The 24,630-nt window shown below is 40.1% G+C and overlaps 1 protein-coding gene and 1 long non-coding RNA gene across 2 annotated transcripts; one reads left to right on the top strand and one right to left on the bottom strand.

The window, feature by feature from the left end:
• Positions 1–406: 406 nt before the first annotated feature.
• LOC130455561 (uncharacterized) lies at positions 407–17,906 on the bottom strand. The gene is made up of 4 exons (XR_008913623.1): positions 17,602–17,906; positions 7,282–7,400; positions 3,358–3,552; positions 407–1,342 (listed from the first exon to the last, which is right to left on the bottom strand). It is a non-coding gene; the product is annotated as an uncharacterized LOC130455561 (long non-coding RNA).
• On the top strand, positions 17,894–24,154 carry RMI2 (RecQ mediated genome instability 2). The gene is made up of 2 exons (XM_001376235.4): positions 17,894–18,253; positions 23,157–24,154. Exons 1-2 carry the CDS (start codon positions 17,938–17,940, stop codon positions 23,303–23,305), a joined length of 465 nt encoding a protein of 154 aa, XP_001376272.2. The 5' UTR covers positions 17,894–17,937; the 3' UTR covers positions 23,306–24,154.
• Positions 24,155–24,630: the final 476 nt, after the last annotated feature.

Raw genomic sequence — 24,630 nt, forward strand, 5'->3', positions numbered from 1 at the left:
CCAGTAAAAAATTCTAAGCCCCAGCCTGGGGAAAAGAGTCTCAAGACGATAAGCCTTTCCTGAAGGCTTCACACCTCCAGAAAGGTGGGGTCACTAAGTCAGCTTTTCACTCACCAACTGTGACCATATAAAAGGAAAGCAGTCTGAGGTCTCCTGCACGAGTTCCTCCAAGGTTGAGTTCCTCTTCCAGTCTCTCCTCAAGTGTCTGTCCTCCAGTCTTTACTCCAAGTCAGAGTTCTTCCCTCTAACTTGAATCGAAGAACCTCTTCTGGCCTCTGGTTCTCTCTTTTTTTTTTTTTTTTGAATTTTAATATTATTTTATTTGGTCGTTTTCATACATTATTCACTGGAAACAAAGATCGTTTTCTTTTCCTCCCCTCCCCTCCCCCCCCCCCCCCCCCCCGCCTTTCCCTCTCCCATAGCCAACGCATGATTCCACTGGTTATCACATGTGTTCTTGACTCGAACCCATTTCCCTGTTGTTGGAGTTTGCATTATAGTGTTCATTTAGAGTCTCTCCTCAGTCTTATCTCCTCCAACCCTGTAGTCAAGCAGTTGCTTTTCAGCGGTGTTTTTACTCCCACAGTTTATCCTCTGCTTGTGGGTAGTATTTTTTTTTTTAGATCCCTGCAGATTGTTCAGGGATTGCATTGATACTAATGGAGAAGTCCATCACCTTCGATTGTACCACAATGTATCAGCCTCTGTGTACAATGTTTTCCTGGTTCTGCTCCTCTCGCTCTGCATCACTTCCTGGAGGTTGTTCCAGTCTCCATGGAATTCCTCCACTTTATTATTCCTTTTAGCACAATAGTATTCCATCACCAACATATACCACAATTTGTTCAGCCATTCCCCAATTGAAGGGCATCCCCTCATTTTCCAGTTTTTGGCCACCACAAAGAGCGCAGCTATGAAAATTCTTGTACACGTCTTTTTCCTTATTATCTCTTTGGGGTACAAACCCAGCAGTGCTATGGCTGGATCAAAGGGCAGACAGTCTTTCAGTACCCTTTGGGCATAGTTCCAAATTGCCCTCCAGAATGGTTGGATCAATTCACAACTCCACCAGCAATGAATTAATGTCCCCACTTTGCCACATCCCCTCCAGTCTGGTTCTCTTTTTAAAGAACTTTTTCTCGTGTCACCTCCCCTAAATTTCACGTCTACCAATCATAGCAGGCGCTCTGCTCTAGGACTTCCCAGAAAGCAATTAGTTGATATTGCACACATGGGTCACAGACCTCCCACCTCATGATTAAGTGGGAGATTTATACCTTTGGTGATCAGATCTAACACGGGCTGATCTTCCCACTCAACTTCAAGTACTGTGCTTACATTTCTGGGGATTAAATCAGCAAATAGACAGAGGGTTACAAGTCAATCTTCACAATCAAGGAAGAGCTAAGTACCTTCATTGTTACAATCAGGGGAGAGCTAAATTCAATCTTCACATCTGCCATTGATTGTTAAATATTATGAGACTTTGATTAATGATTGTGTCTGATTCTAGGAGAAGGGATCACAAAAGAGTCACTGCTCAGTGCCAAAGAGCACAAAGTTAACTTGTACAGTGCCTAGGATCACAAGGTCAAGGAGACCAACCAATCCCTGTGGGATTGATGAGATTTTGTGCCAAGACAGGGGACTTGAACTTATTGGGGTTCAAGGAAGCAACTGTTTGCAAAGTCAGATTCAGTATTCCCTCATGCCAGATTCACTGCTACCAAATACCTCAGTTTGGCTGCCATTTTGGCTCCCCTATCCCTGAGAGCAAAGGTAAAATCAGACCAGGGAATGGCATTTCCTTTTCTGCTTCAAAATCTAGGTCCTTTTCTATTTCATAGTGTGGTAATTTTCTATAGTCCTGGCTACTGATTGGATAAGTACATAAATGTTACTACAGGCTTGTGGGACATAAATCACTTTAATTGAGTCCTGAGTCAAGGACCTGTTATGGGCTTATTCTTCCTCACTTAGAATTTTTATACATAAGACTTTGATATTTTATGTTTCATCCAGAAGTTACTTTATTTTCTTTTACTTGGATTTTTATGTTTTTTTATTTTCTTTTGACAATTGATTCATATACCTCATAACTCAGCCATGTATCCTGGGGTGACTCATGTGTTAGGCAATACCCTCCTCAGGGAGCATTGTATTATTGTCATAAAATTCTCAATTTACAAAAATTTTTCTTGTTTAAGACTAATTTTAGGATAAGAAACTTGCTACCTCCCCGAATCCAGAAAGTGAACTGTTTGGAGAAGGCACCATGGAGATGCCTGTAGAAACTATACATTGCACCAAAAGATCCAGAATGAACTTTGGGATGCAGTGGATTGAACTGTGGGGGGCTGAACACATTTATTTTGAATGTAACTCCTATGCCAAAGGGGACTGTCCTCTAATTGGCTTTTTGTCAGTGCTCCTAGCAATCATTAGTTTTGTTCCTTTTCTCTTTTATCTCCCTCTTATCCCCAAATTATTGTAATTTCCCCTTAGAACATGCAATATTGTATGTACCTCTAGTTAAAGATCTTTAGAGATATGTTGGTTATGTGTACTGATTCATTGGGGAAACTAGGCATGTAAGTCTGGGAGATTTTTACATTTCCCAATGGAATCACAGGGGGAATTATGTAATTTAGAATTTGCTCCCCAGGGACTCTCTTTCCCAGCATCTCCAGTTATGTACCTACATTATGTACTAACGAAGGGAAGATATAAGTTTTGTGAAGCTCTGCCCAGTTTTACTCAGGCTTTTACTGTTGTCCTTTTATTTATTCTACTTCAAATTATTATTAATAAATCTTATAAAATATAATACTTGGAGTTATTGGATATTAATGCTAATCTTACAAGTGCAAATAGGATTCGGGATAGTCACCTCAGAGTATGGGCTACAGCATGGGCTGGTGATGAGAGGTGGGTCTTGGAGTATAGAAAATCAAATGCCCTTGACAAAGGTCACAGTCGTGTGACCCTGGACAAGTCACTTAATTCTTCAATTTCCAAGCAACTTCCAATGACTCTCAGGTTAGGGACAATTTGATGATCTTTATCCAATGAAAGAATTATATGAGTGAGCTATTATTTTTACTATCCTTCTTTGTCTCTGTAGGGGAAAAGGTCTATAGTTTACTAATATTTAGCTTAAAAAAGCCACATGAGATATTTATTATCTTACAAGATTTGGTTTGGAGTAAGTTTTCTGATTGTTTAGCAGGGGCCATCTTATGAGAAACTCTATATAGGCAAAATACTTAACAGATTTCTGTAAAATATGAAGTGTAGAATATTTTCTTCATCATCTTATTCAGGCCCTAGCACAGTAAGCACATGGCAGGCACTCACCAGTATTTCTTGGATGGGAGAGAGGGTTGTATGTGTAGTGGTGATGTTCCAACTCCATCCCAAATAAGAACAGAAGGTCCAGGCCCATCTGCTGAAGTGGCCAATCGATCAAAGTGGTTTATACACAACTCTACACCCATAGTTTTCTCCAAACTCTTCAAGGAAAGTAGGAACGTGCATTTCTTTATTTCTTCTCTGGGAACAAGATAGATCGTTATAATTATAGAGCACTCAACTTTACTTTATTGTTCTTTTCATATGTTTTGCTGAAATCATTGTTGATCCTGTTGTCCTGGTCTGTTTATTTTATTCTCCAACAGTTGATACAAGCCCATATTTCTTTGAAACCCTCATGCTTATTCAGACTTCAATAGAACTCCTTATCTACACACACACACACACACACACACACACACACACACACACACACAGCTGGTCTTTGGCCTTCTACTTTTTTACTCCAACAATTGCTTTCCTGAAAGGTGAGAGACTTGAGTTTATGCAGACATTCAGGACAACTGGATTATTAGAGAATTTATTTGCCCTAACCCAGAAGGAACTTAGCTCTTGTCAGTTGCCCATAAACTTTGAAAATAAGACAGAAATCTGGATCTTAGCCTTTTCTCCCATCTTTGATATTTTCATTCTTTACCCTAAGAAGTCTTGGCTTGATGATTGTATCTATTTCATTCCTTATAGAGAAACCCTTATGACTCTCTTTTTCCCAGTTCCCAGTATAAGACCCATGAAAAGAATCTTTAATGGGGCAGATGGGTGACTCAAGTGGGCAGAAAGCCAGGCCTAGAGATGGGAGATTCTAGGTCCAATTCTGATTTCAGACATTTCCTAGTTGTGAGACTCTGGGCAAGTTGCTTAACCCCCAATTGCCTGGCTCTTACCATTATTATGCCTTGGAACCAATATTTAGTATTAATTCTTAGATGGAAGGAGAGGGTTTTAAGAAGAAAAAAAGAAAAGAATTCTATGGCAGGAGTTCTTAATCTGAAGTCTGTGAACTTAAAAAATGAAATTTATAAGTGTACTTTAATTGGTTTCCTTTGTAATCCTATTTTATACATTTAAAAATATTTTGAGAAGGGATTCATAGGCTTCACTAGAATTTCCAGAAGGGTCTATGACATATATATATATATATATATATATATATATATATATATATATATATATATATATATATATATAAGGCCTTAAGAACCCTTACCCTAGGGCCCTTAGGGCCCTTCTAGTTTTAGTTCCAGGTTTCTAATAATATTGTCCCTGTATAAGTCTCCCTCCCCACTTCCCCAAACAGAAGAGTGAATCTCACCACATTCTGAGTTGTGTTTTTTTTTAATTGCTTCCCTATTGGTACTCCAATATAGCTGGGAGGAAGGGAAGGAAAGAAGAATGGATAGACTGAGAGGGAGAGAAGGAAGGAAGGAAGGAAGGAAGGAAGGAAGGAAGGAAGGAAGGAAGGAAGGAAGGAAGGAAGGAAGGAAGGAAGGAAGGAAGGAAGGAAGGAAGGAAGGAAGGAAGGAAGGAAGGAAGGAAGGAAGGAAGGAAGGAAGGAAGGAAGGAAGGAAGGAAGGAAGGAAGGAAGGAAGGAAGGAAGGAAGGAAGGAAGGAAGGAAGGAAGGAAGGAATCAGAATAGTACACTACCAAAAATTCTAACATTATAGTTTCTCTCAGGCTTGGAGATTCTCTGGATCACCCTGGGGCCTGAGGAGCAGGTGGGCAGAAAAGCACTCTGGGTAACAGATGAGCCCCTATCCATATGAAACATTTCCCCGCCTATTACCTTTGAATTACTTGGAGAAACGTATCCCCAAGGAAAAGTGATAAAATGAACTTGGAGATCAGGGTAGTGGGTGGCTAAGAAATCCGAAGTGGTTGCTGCTGGTCTGTGGAGCTGGATCTAACAAGTGTGAACAGACTCCAACAATTTGCTAATGGCAGCAATTTGAGATGCTGTTTTTCGCAATTACTGATGCTAGTGAAATTTTATAGTGTGCAGGTAGAGTTCCAGGGAATTGTGTGCTGTAAACAAACAGACAGACAGTGCCAGAAGCTTAGCCAACGCAAAATTCTTCCCCTCAGTTCCTTATCCTCCAGGAACTGAGGCAAGGTATAGTTCCCAGATGGTAGAGGACAGTTTTCGCTGGCCTCGGTGTCATATAGGCCAACACTGAGCCCATTCTCAGGCCCAGGTCTTCAAAGACCTTAGACTGGTGTGACCCACAGAAGTTCTCTATCTAGGTCATTTGAGTAGTCTGCAAAGCAGCAGTACCAACACCCAGATGAAACATCAGGCCTGAAGCTAGACAGCAAAAATGTCACAGCTAAAGAACATGATTCATGTAACCATGGAAAAATATTTTAAATTAACTGATTAAATAAATAAACTTTTAAAAAATGTCACAGCTCCTGCCAGTTGTGTGCTGGTGGCAAATAATTAACAACCAGTTCTCAGAATGAGCCAGATGTACTTTTTATTTTTAACCCTTACCTTCCATCTTAGAATCAATATTGTATATTTAGTTCCAGAGTAGAAGAGCAGTAGGAGCTAGGCAATGGGCGTTAAGTGACTTGCCCAGGGTCACACAGCTGGGAAGTGTCTGAGGCCAGATTTGAACTTAGGACTTCCCTTCTCTAGGCCTGACTATCAGTTTACTGAGCCACTCAGCTGCCCACCAGATGCACTTTTAAACATTATCCACATTATAAAAATTTTCTCTACCACTTTCTTAAGTCTAGAAATCAACAGAACAATAAATCAAGCCTTGATTTTTCTCATTTGCCAATTTCCAAGACATTTGTGCTCATAGTGACAATTTAGCAATCAATTTCCCCAAGTCTGGGAGAGCTGTCTCCACCTGGTTTCTGTTACCAGAAAGTTAAGAATAAGTATTTGTTCTATTTTTTTTTCCAAATGAAAGGAAATAGTCTTTCTTAACAAGCAAGAATTAAAGGAGAAGTATTAGTGATTTTCTTTGAGAATATCTATATTTCCAGGGCTCTCCCCACTTTTTTTTCAAAATCTTAACTTTCATTTTAGAATCGGTATTGGTTCCAAGGCAGAACAGCCATAAGAGCTAGGCAATGGGGGTCAAGTGACTTGTCCAATGTCACTCAGTTAGAAAGTGTGTGAGGCCAAGTTTAGACCCAGGACCTCCCGACTTCTAGACCTGGTTCTCTACCCACTGAGCCACCTAGCTATGCCCCCCCCCCAATCTCTTAATATTATCATTTAATAAGGGGATGATCAAAACACTTCCTCCTCTGCCCTAGTCTTGCCAATCTTGTTTCATTCCCACTTTTCCCTAACATAGGATCATGGATCCCCATGGGATTGTTATCTGCCCTATCATTAGATTATGAGCTCCTTGAAGACTTGCCACTATGCTTGGCATTCAGTAGGCACTTAATAAATGCTTGTTGGAGACAGCTAGGTGCCTCAGGAGATAAGAGAGCCAGACTGAGAGACAATAAATCCCGATTTCAAATCTGGCCTCAGATTCTTTCTAGTTGTGTGACAAGTCACTTAACCCTAATAACTTAGTGTAAGGAATTAAAATTTATGGTTGAACTAAATATATGAGAATTCTAAGATAATACAGTGATCACCAATTTAAAAATATTATAGCTCAAGTCAAGTTGACTTTCAGTAGCTTTCTTTACAAAGAAGTGGAAAGAGTGGAAGTAGAGAAATGTAAAAGAAGGTAGAGTAAGAAGTCTAGCTTATCACCCTAAATGTTGCTCTGATCCCCAGCTCAATCCAAGCAGGGCTCATTAATCCCTCAGCCAGAGGACTTGGTGGAGAATTAAACAAGGGTTCAACCCACATGGCCTCCTCCAAGAAGGGGAGGCCTCTCTGGAACTAATCTCTCCAGAAACCAGGAAAGGAAGGTCAGCTTCTCACTCACCCAAGCCACAGTCCAAAGGGAGGAGATCCAGGAGCAGACTTACAGAAGCAGTCCAAGAGTTAGAGTCCCAGATCCAAATTGTAGTCCAAGCCATGGTTCCAGTCCAAGATCCTCCAATTCTAAAATTTAGGATGAAAACCTCTTGCACAGAAAGTTCATCACCTTTTATAGTCCTTTTTTCACATCACTTCCTGTTCCTTCCTCCACATTATGAGGACCAATAGCAGTCTTTAAATTTGCTTAGCACTGCCCAGGGGATGGTCAGTTGTTTATGAGTTGTCACACACTTTATCAAGTGGCTTTTGAACCTCCCCTACTTAGTGTTAAGTAGGGGTGTCTAGCTTCTGGTTAATTAAATTTAAAAGTAGGCAAGGGAAGAGTCAATCCCATCTTCACACTAGCCTATACCACCATTCTACCTTGGAACTGATGCTTAGTATGAATCCTAAGGCAGAGGTTAAGGTTTTTTTTTTTGGGGGGGGGGGGTTAAAAACCCTTATCTTCCATCTTGGAATCAATACCATGTATTAGTTCCAAGGCAGAAGAGTGGTAAGGGCTAGGCAATGGGAGTCAAGTGACTTGCCCAGGGTCACACAGCTGGGAAGTAGAAGGTTAAAGTTTTAAAAATAAATAAATGCTTGTTGATTTGACTTGAGCTGAACATTATATTTCTTTTAATATATATGAAAATGAGATGATTTTTTAAAAAAGCAACCACATCTTCCTGTTTATTACTAATATTACTCATATGATCAACCTAAACTTCCAATTTTCTTTTTTTAACTTCAATTGCTCAAATGATCATAATAGTTCATGTTTGTACAGTGCTTTGGGACCTACTCAGCCATTTGTAGCTAGAGAAGTATAGAAAGTACTGGCCATAAGCTAGGGGAACTAGAGAAATCCAAACACCAAGAAACAAATTTAATCTTCTAAATGCCATTGAAATTTGATGGGATGAGACCACTGATTTGGGACATGGACCTGGGAGGATGTATCCAGGAGTGTGCTGGTAAATGTTTACTAATAGGTTCTTTGAAAACCATGACACAACTTTTAACTTTAATCTGTATTACTAGCATTTTCTCCATCACTTTCTTAAGTCTGGGCAATACACAAAACAATGTTAAACTCCAATTGATAGCATTTTCTGATTTCTGAGGTATAAATGCAAATGGCATTTGACTATTGGCTCTTAGTGGCCTCGGTGTATCCTATTAAAAAAGATCAAATTAGGCAGAAGGGGAGATTTAGGGGGTGATATTATATTTTATATTAAGAAGGTAATTTTTTTAGGAAATCCATGAAATTCCCAAAGTAAGAAGAGTATGGCAGATGTTTATGAAATAAAAATTATTGATGAGAAATAGAAGTGATAGAGGAAATAGATGAAGACTTAAGGGTAAAGATCATAAACCTGGCACGTGGGTAAGATCTAGCAGTGGTGAGGAACTTTTGCTGGTGCCCTCTCTGACAAAAGCAAGGGAACTAATCATTTCTTGGCTTGTCTTGATGATCACTCATCCCTCAAAAGTTGAAAGAAAAAATGAAGGGAACTGCTATTCTGTATTTTATTCTCTTCAACAAGGAAGAATTGGTTGCTGGGGTGAAAATAATGGGAACTTTGGAGAGAAGAATTCCATTTAAAAGGCTAAGGAAAGCTTGGTTCAGTTTTCATTGTTACAAAGGAGGCTCAGTGGATGACCACATATTGACTTAGAAACCCACAAATGAATATTATGTTGTTCTGTATTTTTATTTATTTTGTTAAACATTTCCTTACATTTTAATCTGGTTTCCCTTCAAAACTCTCAAGTGCAGATCATGAGTTTGTCAGCTCTAGAAAGAGTCCAATGGGAATTCACTGAGAACTCTTCAATTTACTTAGATGAAAATTACCCATGTGTAATTCTGCTCCCCAAACCCTTGAGTCTGGGGTAAATCAGTAGTGCCACTTGCTATTAACTTGATCCTTTTCAATAGGAAGGCTCAGAAGTTGATCAAGTGCTGAATTGTGATACTCCAATGAACTGAATGGGTTTGCTAGGAAATTGATTAACTTTCTTTTGCTCTCAGAAGGGAAATGACTTTCTCTTCCCTAGCTTTCTCTGTCATCCATTTGTCTCTCCCTCCCTTCCTCCCTTCCTCTCTTTCACTCCCCCTTTTCCTTTCTTTTTCCCTCCTTCCCTCTCCCCTTCTCTCTCTCTCTCCCTCTCCCATCTCTAGGCCTGATTCTCAAACCCCTGAACAACCTAGCTGCCCCCTTATAAAAGGTTTACTCTTTGCATAGGAAAAAAATAAAACACCAGTCAAGAAACATTTATTAAGTAACACCTATGTGCCATGAACTGTGCTAAGCCCTGAAGATCCAAAAGTAACAGACAGTACCTGCTCTCAAGAAGCCCACAATCAAATGGGAGAAACTATGCAAACAACTATAAGTAAACAACAAGATATATTCAGGATAAATTGGAAATAAGGAACAGAGGGAATGCACTAACATGGGAGGAACTGGAAAAAACTTTCTGCAGAAGGTGGAATTTTAGATGTGACTTAAAGGAAGACAGGGAAAAGCATAAAATACATATAAGAAAGGAAATGATATTTCACAACTGTGGATAAGAGTGAAACTCTTAAGGTTTAACTTGAAGGAAGTACAAGAAAAGACATATTTTGGGGACAGCTGGGTGGCTCAGTGGATTGAGAGTCAGGCCTAGAGACAGGAGGTCCTAGGTTCAAATTTGACCTCAGACACTTCCCAGCTGTGTGACCCTGGGCAAGTCACTTGACCCCCATTGCCTAGCCCTTACCACTCTTCTGCCTTGGAGTCAATAATTTTTTTTTTTAAACCCTTACCTTCCGTCTTGGAGTCAATACTGTGTATTGGCTCCAAGGCAGAAGAGTGGTAAGGGTAGGCAATGGGGGTCAAGTGACTTGCCCAGGGTCACACAGCTAGGAAGTGGCTGAGGCCAGATTTGAACCTAGGACCTCCCATCTCTAGGCCTGGCTCTCAATCCACTGAGCTACCTAGCTGCCCCCTTGGAGTCAATAATAATACACAGTATTGACTCCAAGATGGAAGATAAGGGTTAAAAAAAAAAGAAAAGAAAAGATATATTTTATTTGATTATATAAGAAACCAAGTGTCCCATTTATATATATATTAGACATTATATATATATATATTAGACATTAACTGTCCTCCAAAGCTGTTATCTTATATATTTATTTCTTTGCATGCACAGCAAAACTCTTAGGAAAAAAAGTCAATACCTGTTATCTCCTCTCCTTAACTCTTTCATTTTATTTTGAATGAAAAAGAGAAATAAAATTAATATTTGAATATATAAAGTAGAATAGAAAAAAGGATTGTGCATAAAACTGGAAATTTCTATTATATACAACTTACTTTTCCTTTTAAGAATATAATAATATAATAAATTACAAATTATATAAATAATAATATGATAAATTAAGTATTTAGCTTTCAACACTGTCAGAGTTTCCTTATAGTCTACTTTCTGTATTCTTCTATGCACTTTAAAAAAAAACCCTATCTTCCATCTTAGAATAATACTGTGTATTGGTTCCAAAGCAGTAGGGACTAGGCAACCAGGGTTAAATGACTTGCCCAGGCTCACACAGCCATGAAGTATCAACTTAGCTTCCTCCTCTTCTATGCACCTTTACAAAATGCTTCTGGTTAGCCTTTTCTTTTCTTTCTTTTCTTCTTGGCAACCCTATTATACTAACTTCATTGAAATAGATTTTTTAAAAATCTCTATGACAAATATGCATGGTATAATGATTAGAATGAGTGGTCACCAAAATTGTAATTAACCCTTAAGTCACAAGACTATTAATAGCTAGATTTATTAGTAAGACAAAGAAAATAAGAGAGAAATATAGATAGGAGGTGAAGAATTTCCTAGCCTAATAATCCAGAGCCTAACAATTCAGTGTCTGTCTCTGAATCTCAGCCTCAGAAAACAAGAAAACCCCCCAGCTTCCTGTTGGGTCTCATCTTATAAATCCTCATTACACCCACTAACTCTCCTATATCATCCCCCAGGAACCAATCACAGCTCCTCAATTAGGTGGTACCACCCAGGGAGGCAGTGACAGTGGGATCAATTTTGTGGCTGCTGATTGTCTCAAATTTAAAACAAATGGAAAGGAAGTCGAAATTTCTGATTAATCAAGCCAAAACACAGATTCTCTTCTGCATGGTTAAGCAAAAAAAAACAAACAAACAAACAAACAAAAAAACCCAATTAGCTATGTCTGAAGATGCATATCTCCTGTGTATTGAGTCCATGACTTCGGGTGATGAGTCCCATACTTCATCATTGCTCCTCCAGAATCAGGGTTGGTCAATGAACTGATCAGTTACGTTTTACAAAGCTTTTTTTTTTTTTTTAAATAATGTTGTTCTTATAAAATTGTTTTCCAAGTTTTACTCACCTGACTGCATCAATTTATCCAAGTCTTCCCAATTTTCTCTGAATCTGGATACTCTTTGTCATCTCTTTGGTATAATAATAGTCCATTATCTTCATAATCTTTAATTTGTTTAGCTATTCTCTGTTCCTAGTTCCCTGTTCCTATTGCAAAAAGAATTACTATAAATATTTTTGAACATGTGGATCCTTTTCCTCTTTCTTTGATCTCTTTGGGTCATAGACCTAGCAATAGTATCAGTGGGTTAAAGGGTAAATATATGTTTTAATGACTTTTGGGGTATATTTTAAAGCTGGTTTGTTTTTGTTGTTGTTGTTGTTGTTGTTTGTTTAAGCATGCCTAGATCAATTCACAGATCCACCAAGAGTGTATTAATGAGTCCTTTTTTTCTGAAACTTTTCCCAACAACTGTTATTTTCCATTTTGTCATCTTTGTCAACCCAGTTGGGTAGGAAATGAAACCTCAGAATTGCCAGAATCTATATTTCTCTAATTATTAGTAATTTAGAGCATTTTCCCCCCACATAACTATTAATATCTTAAATTTGCTTCTCAAGTCTTTGTATTCTGGCTTCCAAACAAAGGATTAAATGACACACAAGTGACTAGAGAGACTCATGTGACTCCTAATGATAACTGGTGGAATTTCTCATGGCTGAAAAGAACTGTTTTGCTTGCAGTGGGCATCATGGTACTTCTTAGAATGAGGAATAGCCAGGGATATTTATGATGGTATGTGTGTGGGGGGGAAGGGTTCTCGATTTGGGGGGGTGAAACCTTCGATTCCCTAGACCCTGATGGTTTAACACCAGTTATCCCAGCCTATTCCCCTCCCCAAAACAAAGACCCTCACGTGAGGCTGAAAGTTGGGAACATGTATTATGATTGCCTGTTAGACACTGAAGCTTCCAGGTCAGTTTTGGTAAGTAAAACTGATTCTGAATGTAATCCTATTGGCTCTTTAAATGTAGTAGATGTGTCAGGAACACCTCTAATTGTCCCAAAGCTTTCTCCTCAAATGGTCTCTATGAGACTCCTATCAGTAGAATATTCTTTCCTTTTTCATTTTTATAATATTGTTGTTATGGTGAAAATTGTTCTGGTTCTAATCACTTTACTCTGTCTCAGGCAATATGTGTCTTCCCAAGTTTCCCTAAAACCATCCCCTTCATGATTTCTTAGAGTTCAAAAGTATTCTTTTGTATTCATATACTATAATTTATTTAACTTCCCCAATGATTGGGTTGGTCCTTGGTTTCCATTTCTTTGCCACCACAAAAGAGATGCTACAAATCTTTTTTTCTCTTTTCACATGTGTCCTATCTTTGATCTCTTTAAAGTGTAGAAATGTAAGGGATAAGAGATAAAGAAAAAGTAGGGATTGGCTTTAAAAGGAAAGGAGGAGAATTTAGACACAACTCCTAGGAGAAGATTATGAAAAGGAGAAAAGGATCTTGGGAATTTTTACTGGCATGTCACTCCTGATCTAGCTTTCTACTGAGCTGGTAAGGAGAATCTTTGCTCTGGCATGCCCTGGGAAAATCTAATCTTGTGGAAAGATTAGGATATTCTTGGGTTGGAGAACTGCCTTGGAGGAGACCTGCCTTTCCTTGAAGTACAGAGACCACCTGTCAGAGATCCACTTGTTTAAGGTAAACCCAAGGGTTTTGGTCACCTGGGACTCTGGGTTAGGAAACCATCCCAGACTTTAGGTAAAGATTCAGTACATCTGTGAATCCACCCTCTTTAACCCTTTTATTTTATTCATTGATTGATTGATTTTTAGTCAGAAAAACCAAGTCTTTAATCAGGAAAGGGATAATGCCAGCATTTAATTCTTTACTCAGTCTTGCGCCACAACTTTTATAGGGAAAAACCTGGACAATGGGGATATTATCCCTGAGAGTGCCACCAAGCTAGATGACTTTAATGGCTCTTGGGGAGCTTAAATATCTTTCTAGGTGAAACATGATGGCTAAAGATGAGAGGGACAGCTGATTGACTTTACAATGGTAATAAAGGAAAATGAGGTGTTCCAGACAGGAATAACAGTGAGGGGCTGATACTTTTCAATGGACACAAAAGGGAAAGACCCAGCCAAGGGCTGGGCCACCTTGGTAAAGGACTTTGGCCTAAGGGGAGAAACCTTTGGAACAAAAGAGATACATAACATCTTAAAGTCTATTGTTAGTCTGAGAGGTAGTGAAGTTGTCTGGAAGGGACAAATGACAAGGTCAAACCAAGAGCCTTCACCCTTAAGCTATGTCAGAGGTTCTCAACCTGTGGGTCGTGACCCCCCCTCCCATGGGTTGTGACCCTGGCGGGGGTCAAACAACCAAAACACAGGGGTGCCTAAAGCCATCAGAAAACACATATTTCTGATGGCTTTAGCCGCTGAGAAATCAAGCTACTTTACAGCAAGATCTCAGAAAGAACAGGGACCCTGCTGCCCGCACATTGTACTAATATTAGTTACCTATCAGCAGCCCTCCCCCTATGAAGGGTGATGGATTTACCCTGTTGCCTGGAGACCGGACTCAAACAGAGACCCAGAGAGAGCACACGGGAGCTGGTTCCCGAGGGGTTAAGAACGAGTCCTGGAGTGGATAACTCCTGGAGTGGAGGAGCCCAGTAATCCCAGCAAAGTGAAGCCTCAGCTCGAACTGGACGGACATGACAGGAAGAAGAAGGCAGCGTCTGCAGACCCCCTCCCCAGGCAGGACTTACCTCCTGCCCCAGCGCTCAGGCTGCCTCCTGCTGGATTAATATTTCTCAACATATAATTACATATTGTTTTTGTGATTAATCACTATGTTTAAATTATGTTTGATTTGTAGCAATGAGAATACATAATGCATATCAGGTATTTACATTCAGAATCATAACCATAGCAAAATTACAGTTTTGAAGTAGTCACCAAAATAATTTTTTGGTTTGGGGTCACCGCAACATGAAGAACTGTATTGCGGGGTCACGGCATTAGAAAGGTTGAGAACCACTGAGCTAAGTAAACTGGGGTTCATTTAATCTTTCTAGGCTACAAGTTTGGGGGCTTCTAGATTCCATATTGACACACCTCCCTTTTGGTCAAGACTGGACATTGTTGATCAAACAAATGGACAAATGGATAATGCTATGTGGGGTTGGATTCTGTCACTAATGGTGGGAAAGCCTAGGGGTACAGGTATGGGCAATTGGCATTTGGGGGCGCTCCCCAATGCCCAGCACCCTTGTGCCAGAGAAAGGTAGGCAGTCTACCCTTGGGCAAATTATGACAATACAACAATTACTCCAATCCCCCCAAAGTCTTTAAGTCTTTCAAATCTGTTGGGTCCTGACATGTCTTCCTCTCTCTGGCAGACTTCTGTCCTCCTGCAGACTCCTCCTTTTGTACCAGACCACTTCATTGCTTCAATGCTGCACCCTACTGTGGAGACCCTTCTTTCATATGAATTTAGTTTTTTTGTCCTTTTGAGGTAATCTATATTGGTAGGCACTGAGGAGAGGTAGATTCCTGCATTTAAGATGGCAGCCATGTTTATCCACAAGTCCCCTCTTTAACCCTTTTAGAGACAATCCATAATAGTAAGTATAAGTAGGATAGTCATATAGCTTTTGGGTCTTAGATAAGAGCAGGGAGCTGGTAAGCAAGGCCTATAGAAGAAAAATAAGGGCTCTCCTTTGCAGGAGGTGTAGAAGCTGGGTGGAGGCTAGATTTTAGTAGTGCTACCAGTTTCCCTTACTCCAACTATCAAATAAACTTGTTTTTCTATAGCCCAAGAGGTTTTGTGCTTTACTGGCCCTGGGAAGGTCCCTAGGTGGGTGTTTCTCATCTCCCATCCGTCTAGGTCTTCCCATCAATCCACCTCCTCCTGCTGCCCCTATTTTCTTTCAAAAGTATATAGGGGGGCATAGCTAGATGGCTCAGTGGATTGAGAGCCAGACTTAGAGGTGGGAGATCCTGGGTTCAAATTTAACCTCAAACACTTTTTAGCCGTGTGACCCTATCACTTAATCCCCATTGCCTAACCTTTACACTCTACTGCCTTGTAACAAATACACAGTATTTATTCTAAGAGAGAGGGCAAGAGTTTTAAAAAATAAATAAGTTATTTAGGCTGAGTGGTGGGATTGCTGCATCAAAAGATATGCACGGTCAGATAACTTTATGGACACAGTTCCCAATTGCTTTCCAGGATAGCTATAATAATCTCTTAATGATCAAATCTAGTGGTCTTCTTGAACTCTGCAGCATTTGATTCTATTAACTACCCTTTTTTCCTGAATATTATTTTCTCTCTGGACTCTCATGACACTATTCTCTCTTGGTTTTCTTCCTAATTGTCTAACTATTCTTCAGTCTCCTTTGCTATCTAATCATCCATATGCCATTAACCTCAAGACTTTATCCTGGGTCCTCTTTTTTTTTTTTAACCCTTACCTTCTGTCTTGGAGTCAACTGTGTATTGGCTCCAAGGCAGAAGAGTGGTAAGGTCTAGGCAATGGGGGTCAAGTGACTTGCCCAGGGTCACACAGCTGGGAAGTGTGTTTGGTCAGATTTGAATTTAGGACCTCCTGTCTCTAGGCTTGGCTCTCTGGCTCTCAATCCACTGAGCTACCCAGCTGTGGCCCCCCTCCCCCACCTCCCCCTTCTTCTATTGCCTCACAACACTCTCTCAGTTGGCAACCAGATCACCTTCAATGGGTTTAATTATCATCTCTATACAAATGACCTGAAATCTTTATATATTTATAATCTGTGGCTACTTTACTAAACTCCAAGCCTACATCTCCAACTGCTATTGGAAATTCTTCAGGCATCTCAAATTCAATTTGTCAGAAGTTGAATTAATTGTATTTTACCCTGAATAATGCCCCCTATTGAATTTTGTTAATATTCATTGAGGGCTCCAACATCCTTCTAATCACCCAGGGTTGCAACCTTGGCATGATCATCTTTAACTCTTCATTTTCCCTCACTCTACATATCCTTGATTTTCAACTCTTTAGAATTTCTATTTTTACATCTCTTGCATCTGTCCCAACTCTAGTTCAGACCCTCATCACCTCTCCCCTGGATTACTACAAATCGCTACAATTTGTCTGACTCCCTGAAGTCTCTTCCTTCTCCAATCACTCCTTCACAAAATTGCCAAAGTAATTAATCCATCCTTCCTTCCTTCCTTCCTTCCTTCCTTCCTTCCTTCCTTCCTTCCTTCCTTCCTTCCTTCCTTCCTTCCTTCCTTCCTTCCTTCCTTCCCTTTCTTTTCCCTTACCTTCTGTGGCACCAATTCTAATACAGAACAGCAAGGGCTAGGCAATCAATAGGCAAAATAGTATTACCATAATATTATTGGGAAATAATAATAGCTAATATTTACCTAGCACTTAAGGCTTTGGATCCGCATCTTGTTGCTTCAGAAATAATCTATGTAAAGCATTTTACAAACCTTAAAGGACTATGTAAATGTTACCTATTATTAGTTCCTGTTAGCAATTATATTTCCAGATATTATGCAAACCTTAAAGCAGTATGTTAACTACAAATATTCTTTCCTGATAACATAGCATTATGTTATTATAGAAATATACCTAATATTTATTTCCCAATAAAATGTTAGATATTGAATAATAGCTAATACAATACTTTGTCTAATATTGAAAAATAGTAATAGCTAATATTATATATGTTCTGCAAGCACATTTTATTCAGATTATGAACTCCTTGAGGGCAGGAATTGTCTTTTGCTTCATTTTGTATCCTCAGAGTTTAGCACAGTGTCTTGTAAAGTAGCACTTTACGGTTATTGACTATCTCCTTTGATACTTACAAGCACGTGGGTAGGGAACCAAACTTACTTCGGAGGAATCCTGTGATTTTTGCACTAAGCTTTCAGTTGACAGCAAGATGATGATAGGGTGTTTGGGAACTGTCCATCTTTTCTAATCTGGTAATATTTTACTGCTGAATGGCTCAGGGACAATGGTAGAGGGCAGGGAGGCTCCCTCAGTCTGTGGACAACAGCCCCGGAGCCCTCTCTTTCATTCATTAATAACCAAGCGCCCGCGCCCCCGAAGTCTCCGCCTTCTCTGCCCAGTCTCCATTGGTGGATTCTGCACGCACGCTCCTGATTGGCGTGGCCGCCCTCCATTAGCGTAGTTCGTCAAACTTGGCGGGAGACTGCGGTTTGGGCCATGGCGTCGGACTCCCCTTCTGCTGGCTCGTGCAGAGTCCGGGGCCCGAGCCCAGCGGTGCGGCTTCCCACAGCGCCTCCGCTGAAGTTGCTGGCTGAGCAGCTGCGGCGCTGTGCCGTAGGCGGACCCGGAGCCTGGCGGCTGGCCCGGGAGCCGGCAGGCCGAGCCCCGCTGGAGCTGGCGGTCGTGTGGATGCAGGGCCGGGTGCTGGAAGCGGCAGAAAAGGGCAGCTGGGCGCGGCTGAGGGACCCGAGCGGTGTCTTCACGGTACAGGGCCTGGAGCGGGTGCCCCAGGGGAAACCTTGTCTGGCCCCAGGTAACCCTCCCCGCTTCTTTTGGCCCGCCCCTCTGGCCCCGCCTCTCCTTCCCATTGGCCCTGCCCTCCAGCGCCCTCCCTTCCTTCCCTTGCCTCTGCTTCCCTGGTCCCTAGTGCACTGGAGATAGATCTTTGAAGATCCGCGACTAGGAAGACCTGGGTTTGAGTTCGGCAGCCTGTATGTCCTTGCTGGTGGCCCCGGGCAAATCATTTAACCTCTCTGAACCTGAGATTCTTTTGTAAAATCAAAGGGCTTAGCCTATTGACCTCTGACATTGTCCCTTCCAGGGCCAAATGTAGAAACCCACAAATGGAGCTATAAGTTCTGGACTTACATGGCTTATTGTTGATGCTTTCTTGTTGTGTGACCCAGGCTAATACCTAACCTCGCTGAGCCTTAGTTTTCTTATCCTCAAAATGGGAATCAGTGAACTCAGTGCCCTCCAAGGCCTTTCCCAGGCCAAATTTATGAGCTTAGGTCCTTGCATCTGTAATAAAAGGCTCCAGGATAAAACTCCAGGGAAGCCTGGATTCTAATGCAACCCAGGCAGATCTGCACAGCCCTTGGCAGATTTCTGTGAGCTTCTGGAGATATCATATATGTAAAAAAGCCCCAATAGCATTTGTCCAAAATGTCAGTTATTGTTCTAATATGTGGGAAGAAACTTCGGGATCATCTCTGGATATAGTATGACTGTGCCCTTGGGAAAGTCACTTAGCTGCTTTAGGCCCCAGTTTTTTTACCTGTAAAATAGGTAGTTGGACCTCTAGGGTCCTTTTCAAAATTTTATCTATAAGCCTATGACTTGTCTGGACCTCAATTTCCTTCCAACCCTAAATCAGTGACCCCATTTATTTTACAAATAAAAAAGCAGGACCAGAGAGAAAGGAATTTATCCAAAGGTAAAGGAGATGGAACTAGAACTCTGGTCTCCTGACCTCCTTTGCTATCCGTAGGATGAAAGATTTAAACCCCAAAAGAATTTTTTTCTCTTAAAGGGAGAGAGGTACATAAATATGAAATATTTTACTTTTAAAAAGCTAAGACTACAAATGGGCACACGTTTTTTTAAAACCCTTACCTTCTGTCTTAGAATTGAGTGAGTAGTAATGGGTTCCTAGGCAGAAGAGCAGTAAGGGCTAGGCAATTGAAGTTAAGTGATTTTTTCCCATGATTACACAACTAGGAAGTGTCTAAGGCAAGATTTGAACTCAGGACCTCCCTTTCCCAAGACTGGCTACCTAACAGCCCCATAAATATATTTTGTACATCCTCTACTAAAAAAGATTGTATATCATCCATCATTGTATAAGTTCAATGATTGAATCCAGACCAATAAGCCAACTTTTCAGTTATGTTTGATTTTTTAAAATATATCTAATATACTTAAGGCCATTCTTTATTTTACAGATTATAAGAAGTTTTCCTTAAGATTTTTTTTTTTTTGGTTGGGGGCAGCCAGGTGGCTCAGTGGATTGAGAACCAGGTCTAGAGGCAGGAGGTCCTAGGTTCAAATTTGACCAAACACACTTCCCAGCTGTGTGACCCTGGGCAAGTTACTTAACTACCATTACCTAGCCCTTACTGCTCTTCTGCCTTGGAACCAATACACAGTATTGATTCTAAGATGGTCAGGGTTTTCAGTCTCTGTGGTAGAGTCTGAGTGCTTGGCAGTTCAGTTCAGAGGACCTCAGTGTCTGGCACCTTATCTTGCTAGATGATCTTCAGAAATACGAATACTAGTTCTGTATCCCAAAGAGATTTTTTAAAAAGGGGAAAGGACCTACTTGTTCAAAAATATTTATAGCTGCTCTTTTTGTGGTGGCAAAGAATTGGAAATTGAGGGGGTGCCCAGCAATTGGGGAATGGCTGAACAAATTGTGGTATATGTTGGTGATGGAATACTATTGTGCTGTAAGGGATGATGAACAGGATGATTTTAGAAACAGCTGGAAAGACCTTCATGAAGGTATGCAGAGTGAAATAAGCAGAACCAGGAGAGCATCGTACACAGTAACAGCAATATTGAATGTTAACCAACTATGAAAGACTTAGCTACTCTCAGCAATACATGATTCAGTATAATTCTGAGGAACTTATGACAAAGAATGCTATCCACCTCCAGAGATGTTTGAATTGGAATGCAGATAAAAGCATGATTTTTTAAAAAAAATTTTTAATTATTTATTTAGAATAATTTTCCATCATTACATGATTTATGATTTTTCCCATCCTTCTTCCTTCCCCACGCCCTGTGCTGACAAGCAATTTCACTGGGTTATACATGGATCATTGTTGAAAACCTATTTCCATGTTATTTTTTTTTTGAGATTTTGGACCTAATGGGTTTTTTTAATTTTTTTTTTGGAAATTTTTATTTAATTAATTAAATTAGAATATTTTCCCATGGTTACAAGATTCATGTTCCTTCCTTCCCTTCCCCTCACCCCCTCCCATAGTTGATATGCAAATCCACTGGGTTTTACATGTCATTGATCAAGACTGATTTCCATATTACTGATATTTGCACTTGGGTGATCATTTAGAGTCCACTTCCCCAATCATATCCCCATGTGATCAAGCAGTTGTTTTTCTTCTGTGTTTCTACTCCCACAGTTCTTCCTCTGAATGTGGATACTGTTCTTTCTCTTAGATCTTTCCAAGTTGTTCAGGATCACTGCATTGCCACTAGTGGAGAAGTCCATTACATTCAATTGTACCACAGTGTCTCTGGGTACAATGTTTTCCTGGTTCTGTTCCTCTCACTCTGCATCAATTCCTGGAGGTTGTTCCAGTCTCCATGGAATTCCTCCACTTTATTATTCCTTGTAGCACAATAGTATTCCATCACCAACATATATCATAATTTGTTCAGCCATTCCCCAATTGGAGGGCATCCCCTCCTTTTCCAATATTTGGCCACCACAAAGAGCGCAGCTATAAATATTTTTGTACACATATTTTTCCTTATTATCTCTTTGCAGTACAAACCTAGCAGTGGTATGACTGGATCAAAGGTCAGATAATCTTTTAAAGCCCTTTGTGCATATTCCAAATTGCCCTCCAGAATGGTTGGATCAATTCACAACTCCACCAACAAAGCATTAGGGTCCCAATTTTGCCACATCCGCTCCAATATTTATCACTTTCCTTTGCTGCCATATTGGCCAGTCTGCTAGATGTAAGGTGGTACCTCAGCATTGTTTTAATTTGCAAATACATATGATTTTTCACTTGTTTATTTGGGGGGTTTGGTTCTATATGAGCATTCTTTGACAAAAATGAACAATATGGAAATATGTTTTGCTTGATAATACATGTATAACCAAGATCAAATTGCTTGCCATCTCCAGGAAGGGGGAGGAAAGGGAGGGAGAGAGGCAATTTGGATCATATAACTTCAGAAAACTTATGTGGAAAATTATCTTTACATGTAATTGGCAAAATAAAATGTCTTTACAAAAAAACAAAAACCTTCCTAAGAAAATTCAAATGGAAGTGGTTCAATTTTCTGGCATGGGTCTGGTAGACTGTCCAGGTTTCATAGACATACAAATATAATGTCAACACGACAGCTCTGTAGACCTTCAGTTTGGTAGACAACCTCCTACCTCTTCTCTCTCACACTTTCTTTTGGAGCCTCCCAAACCCACTCCTGCTATTAAATCTTCATCAAGCTGTCAGTTGGGAGCTTCTCTCTGCCTTCCTCTTTGACTTCTCTCTTCTCTGAGTCATCAGTTATTCTACCTAGCAATTCCAGATCATGCAAAATGTTCAGCAAAAATAGATTTAGAATTATTAAAGGCCCCTGGGAGACTAGGTATTATTGTTTTAAGTGGAGATCCTACCACCTGTAGTAGGGTCAGGAAAAGAACCTAAGAGTAAATTTGCCTGACTCCTTTTGGTCATAGCCCTGGGGACAAGAATATAAAATCAGTCCTGGAGAATGGAGATAATGTGATTAAAAAAAATAATAAAATCCAGAAGCTCTATGGCATGTATCAGGGCCTGGCAGCTTGCCTGTCCTTCATGCTGTTTGGGGTTTTTTACACAATTGAGTTCTGTGTGGTTTAGACTAGCCAAGTTTTGCTTTCAAGGAGGACCACTTCTCTGAGGAATTGGGAAGAGGGTAGTGGTTAATATGTCATTAGATCATTAATATGGCAGACTGCCCTCTTGATGATTTATTTTAGTTTGTCCAGTGAGTGGTCTGGGATTAAGTGGAAGGTGGCAGGATATCAGTTTTGTGCAATCTGGACCAGCGAGGTGCTGTCTGCCAAGCTTTTTTTTTTTTTTGGCACTGTCAAACGAAAATTGAATTTGCTTTCTGTGGATCCGTCAGAAAAGTTTACCTTGAGGCCTGCAAAGATGAATATTGTCCCATCTACAGGACCCCAGGCTGATTCTTCTCTTCTAGGGCTACTTCATGGCTTTTAATAAGGGAACATTAATTTGATAACATGGATTTTCTTGGACTCTTTGTAACAGCCCATCTAATTCTAACATATACCTTAACATTAAAAGTCTTTTCCATCACAAAATGTCATTCTTTGCATGAGGATTGGCTATTATGTTTTTGTTTTTAACTTGGAACTAAAGATTTTAACATTATCCAGCTGCATTTTCTTTCCCCAGTCTCTTCCTAATAATAGCCAGCATTTATATAGTACTTTAAAGTTTGTAAAGTGTTCTATCCATCTTACTCTAAGTCCTTCCTTTGATTATTCACTTCTTTGGAATTTTGATCTTTAATATTTCTTCATCCCTTTTTTCTAGATTTGGTGCTGAGTGTTTACTTTGTCACTCTAGGGAAGTTACAGTCTTTGAAGAACAGAACCTTGTTTGCTTTAAAATTTAATTGATTTATTCAGTAACTATATTTACTCTTTTTTTGTGTGCTAGGAAAATATGTGATGATAATGGGAGTCATTCAGACCTGCAATCCTGAACCTTGTCTTCAAGCTGTGAAGATGACAGACCTTTCTGAAAACCCTATACATGAAAGCATGTGGGAACTAGAAGTAGAAGATTTGCACAGGAATATTCCCTAGAAATATGTTAATATATAGTTTAAGGGAGCTGGAATTCTGAATGTAGTTTGCTTCTTGCACCTTTTGGATTTCATGAGCCAAATTGTATGTGCTAGTTTGTGTTTCTTGAAAGTTCCCTAACACACTTGGGGTGAATTGGCCAGTGAATTGGCCGGATAATTGGTTTACAGACACAGAACTGAGGACGTTTTCATGCTGTGGCATTTCAGCAAATTCAACTCCAGGAGAAGCATCCATTCCCCCTGCTGAAAATGCTGTTGCTGATGGAAAACAGATGTTTGCTCTACTTTTTTGTTTTTGTTTTATTTTAAAAGCACACAAAAACCTCACACTGCATTTTCCAAATATTACAAGTGATGGTATTTTTCCATTACTGCAGCTACCCTGTTTTAGGATGCAGAATTTGAATCCCAGTCATTGGCTATGGTGATTAACGTGTGGTTATGGTCAGGAAAACAGACTGTGTAAAAGGAATGACATCATGGCTCCATTTATTCTCCATCAACGACTTCCAGATCCAGTTTGCAAGTCAAATGACATTTTTATAACTGCAGGGCACAAACTGCTGTCTGCAAAACTCAGCTGTCTTTCCTCTTCAAACACCGCTCAGCCACTGAGGCTCAGCTTTCCCTTAGATAGGGATAATTTCCGCCTTCACTTAGATATTATTGAAACACTCGATGAAAGGAGCTATAAAGAAGAGAGCTAGCATCAGGCTAGATATGGGTATGGATGCAGGACTTAACCGAGCTATCGTTTCTTTATAACTGGAGAAGAATTCTTGTGAGCAACCAATTCCCTCGGACTTCTTTTTCCATGAAATAGAACCATGTGGTTTTATCTTGTAAATGTGGCGTGGATGTTTGTGTATTCATTCTCATACCTCATTTTTTTTCTTTCCTTTTACAAATAATTTTTTTTAACCCGGACCTTTTGTTTTCTAATTACCTAAAATTTCCCCTATATCCAGGCCCCTCTCTCCTCCCAGATTGCCTGCCATTCCACGCATATATTTTTTCCTTTAGGTTGAAAGCTCTGAATGGATAGGAAGTGGTGTCCCCCCCCCCCATAATATAAAGGAATGAGGAGAAAAGCCTTTACTTATTAAACTATGTGTCATGCCAAGGGTACAAATAGAAATATTGAGACAATCTCTGACCCCAAAGAGCTCACATTCAAATTAGGGAAGACAACATGGAAAAGAGTTTGGATGCAAAGCATGTGGACAGATCCAGAAACCCTGAGAGTTCCCCGTGGGGTGAATGGCAAGCCCCCGAGGTCCTTAGGTTATATTATAGAAGTCGATGCAGATGACAATCACGGGG

Source organism: Monodelphis domestica, chromosome 7 (genome assembly GCF_027887165.1).
Source record: "Monodelphis domestica isolate mMonDom1 chromosome 7, mMonDom1.pri, whole genome shotgun sequence".
Taxonomy (NCBI): Eukaryota; Metazoa; Chordata; class Mammalia; order Didelphimorphia; family Didelphidae; genus Monodelphis; species Monodelphis domestica.

What these genes read in the sequence shown, in the direction of transcription:
- RMI2 (XM_001376235.4), top strand. Translation starts at nt 17,938, where the DNA reads ATGGCGTCGGACTCCCCTTCTGCTGGCTCGTGCAGAGTCCGGGGCCCG. An exon ending in GAAACCTTGTCTGGCCCCAG is followed by an intron (nt 18,254 to 23,156) that starts GTAACCCTCCCC and finishes TTTGTGTGCTAG; the next exon opens with GAAAATATGTGATGATAATG.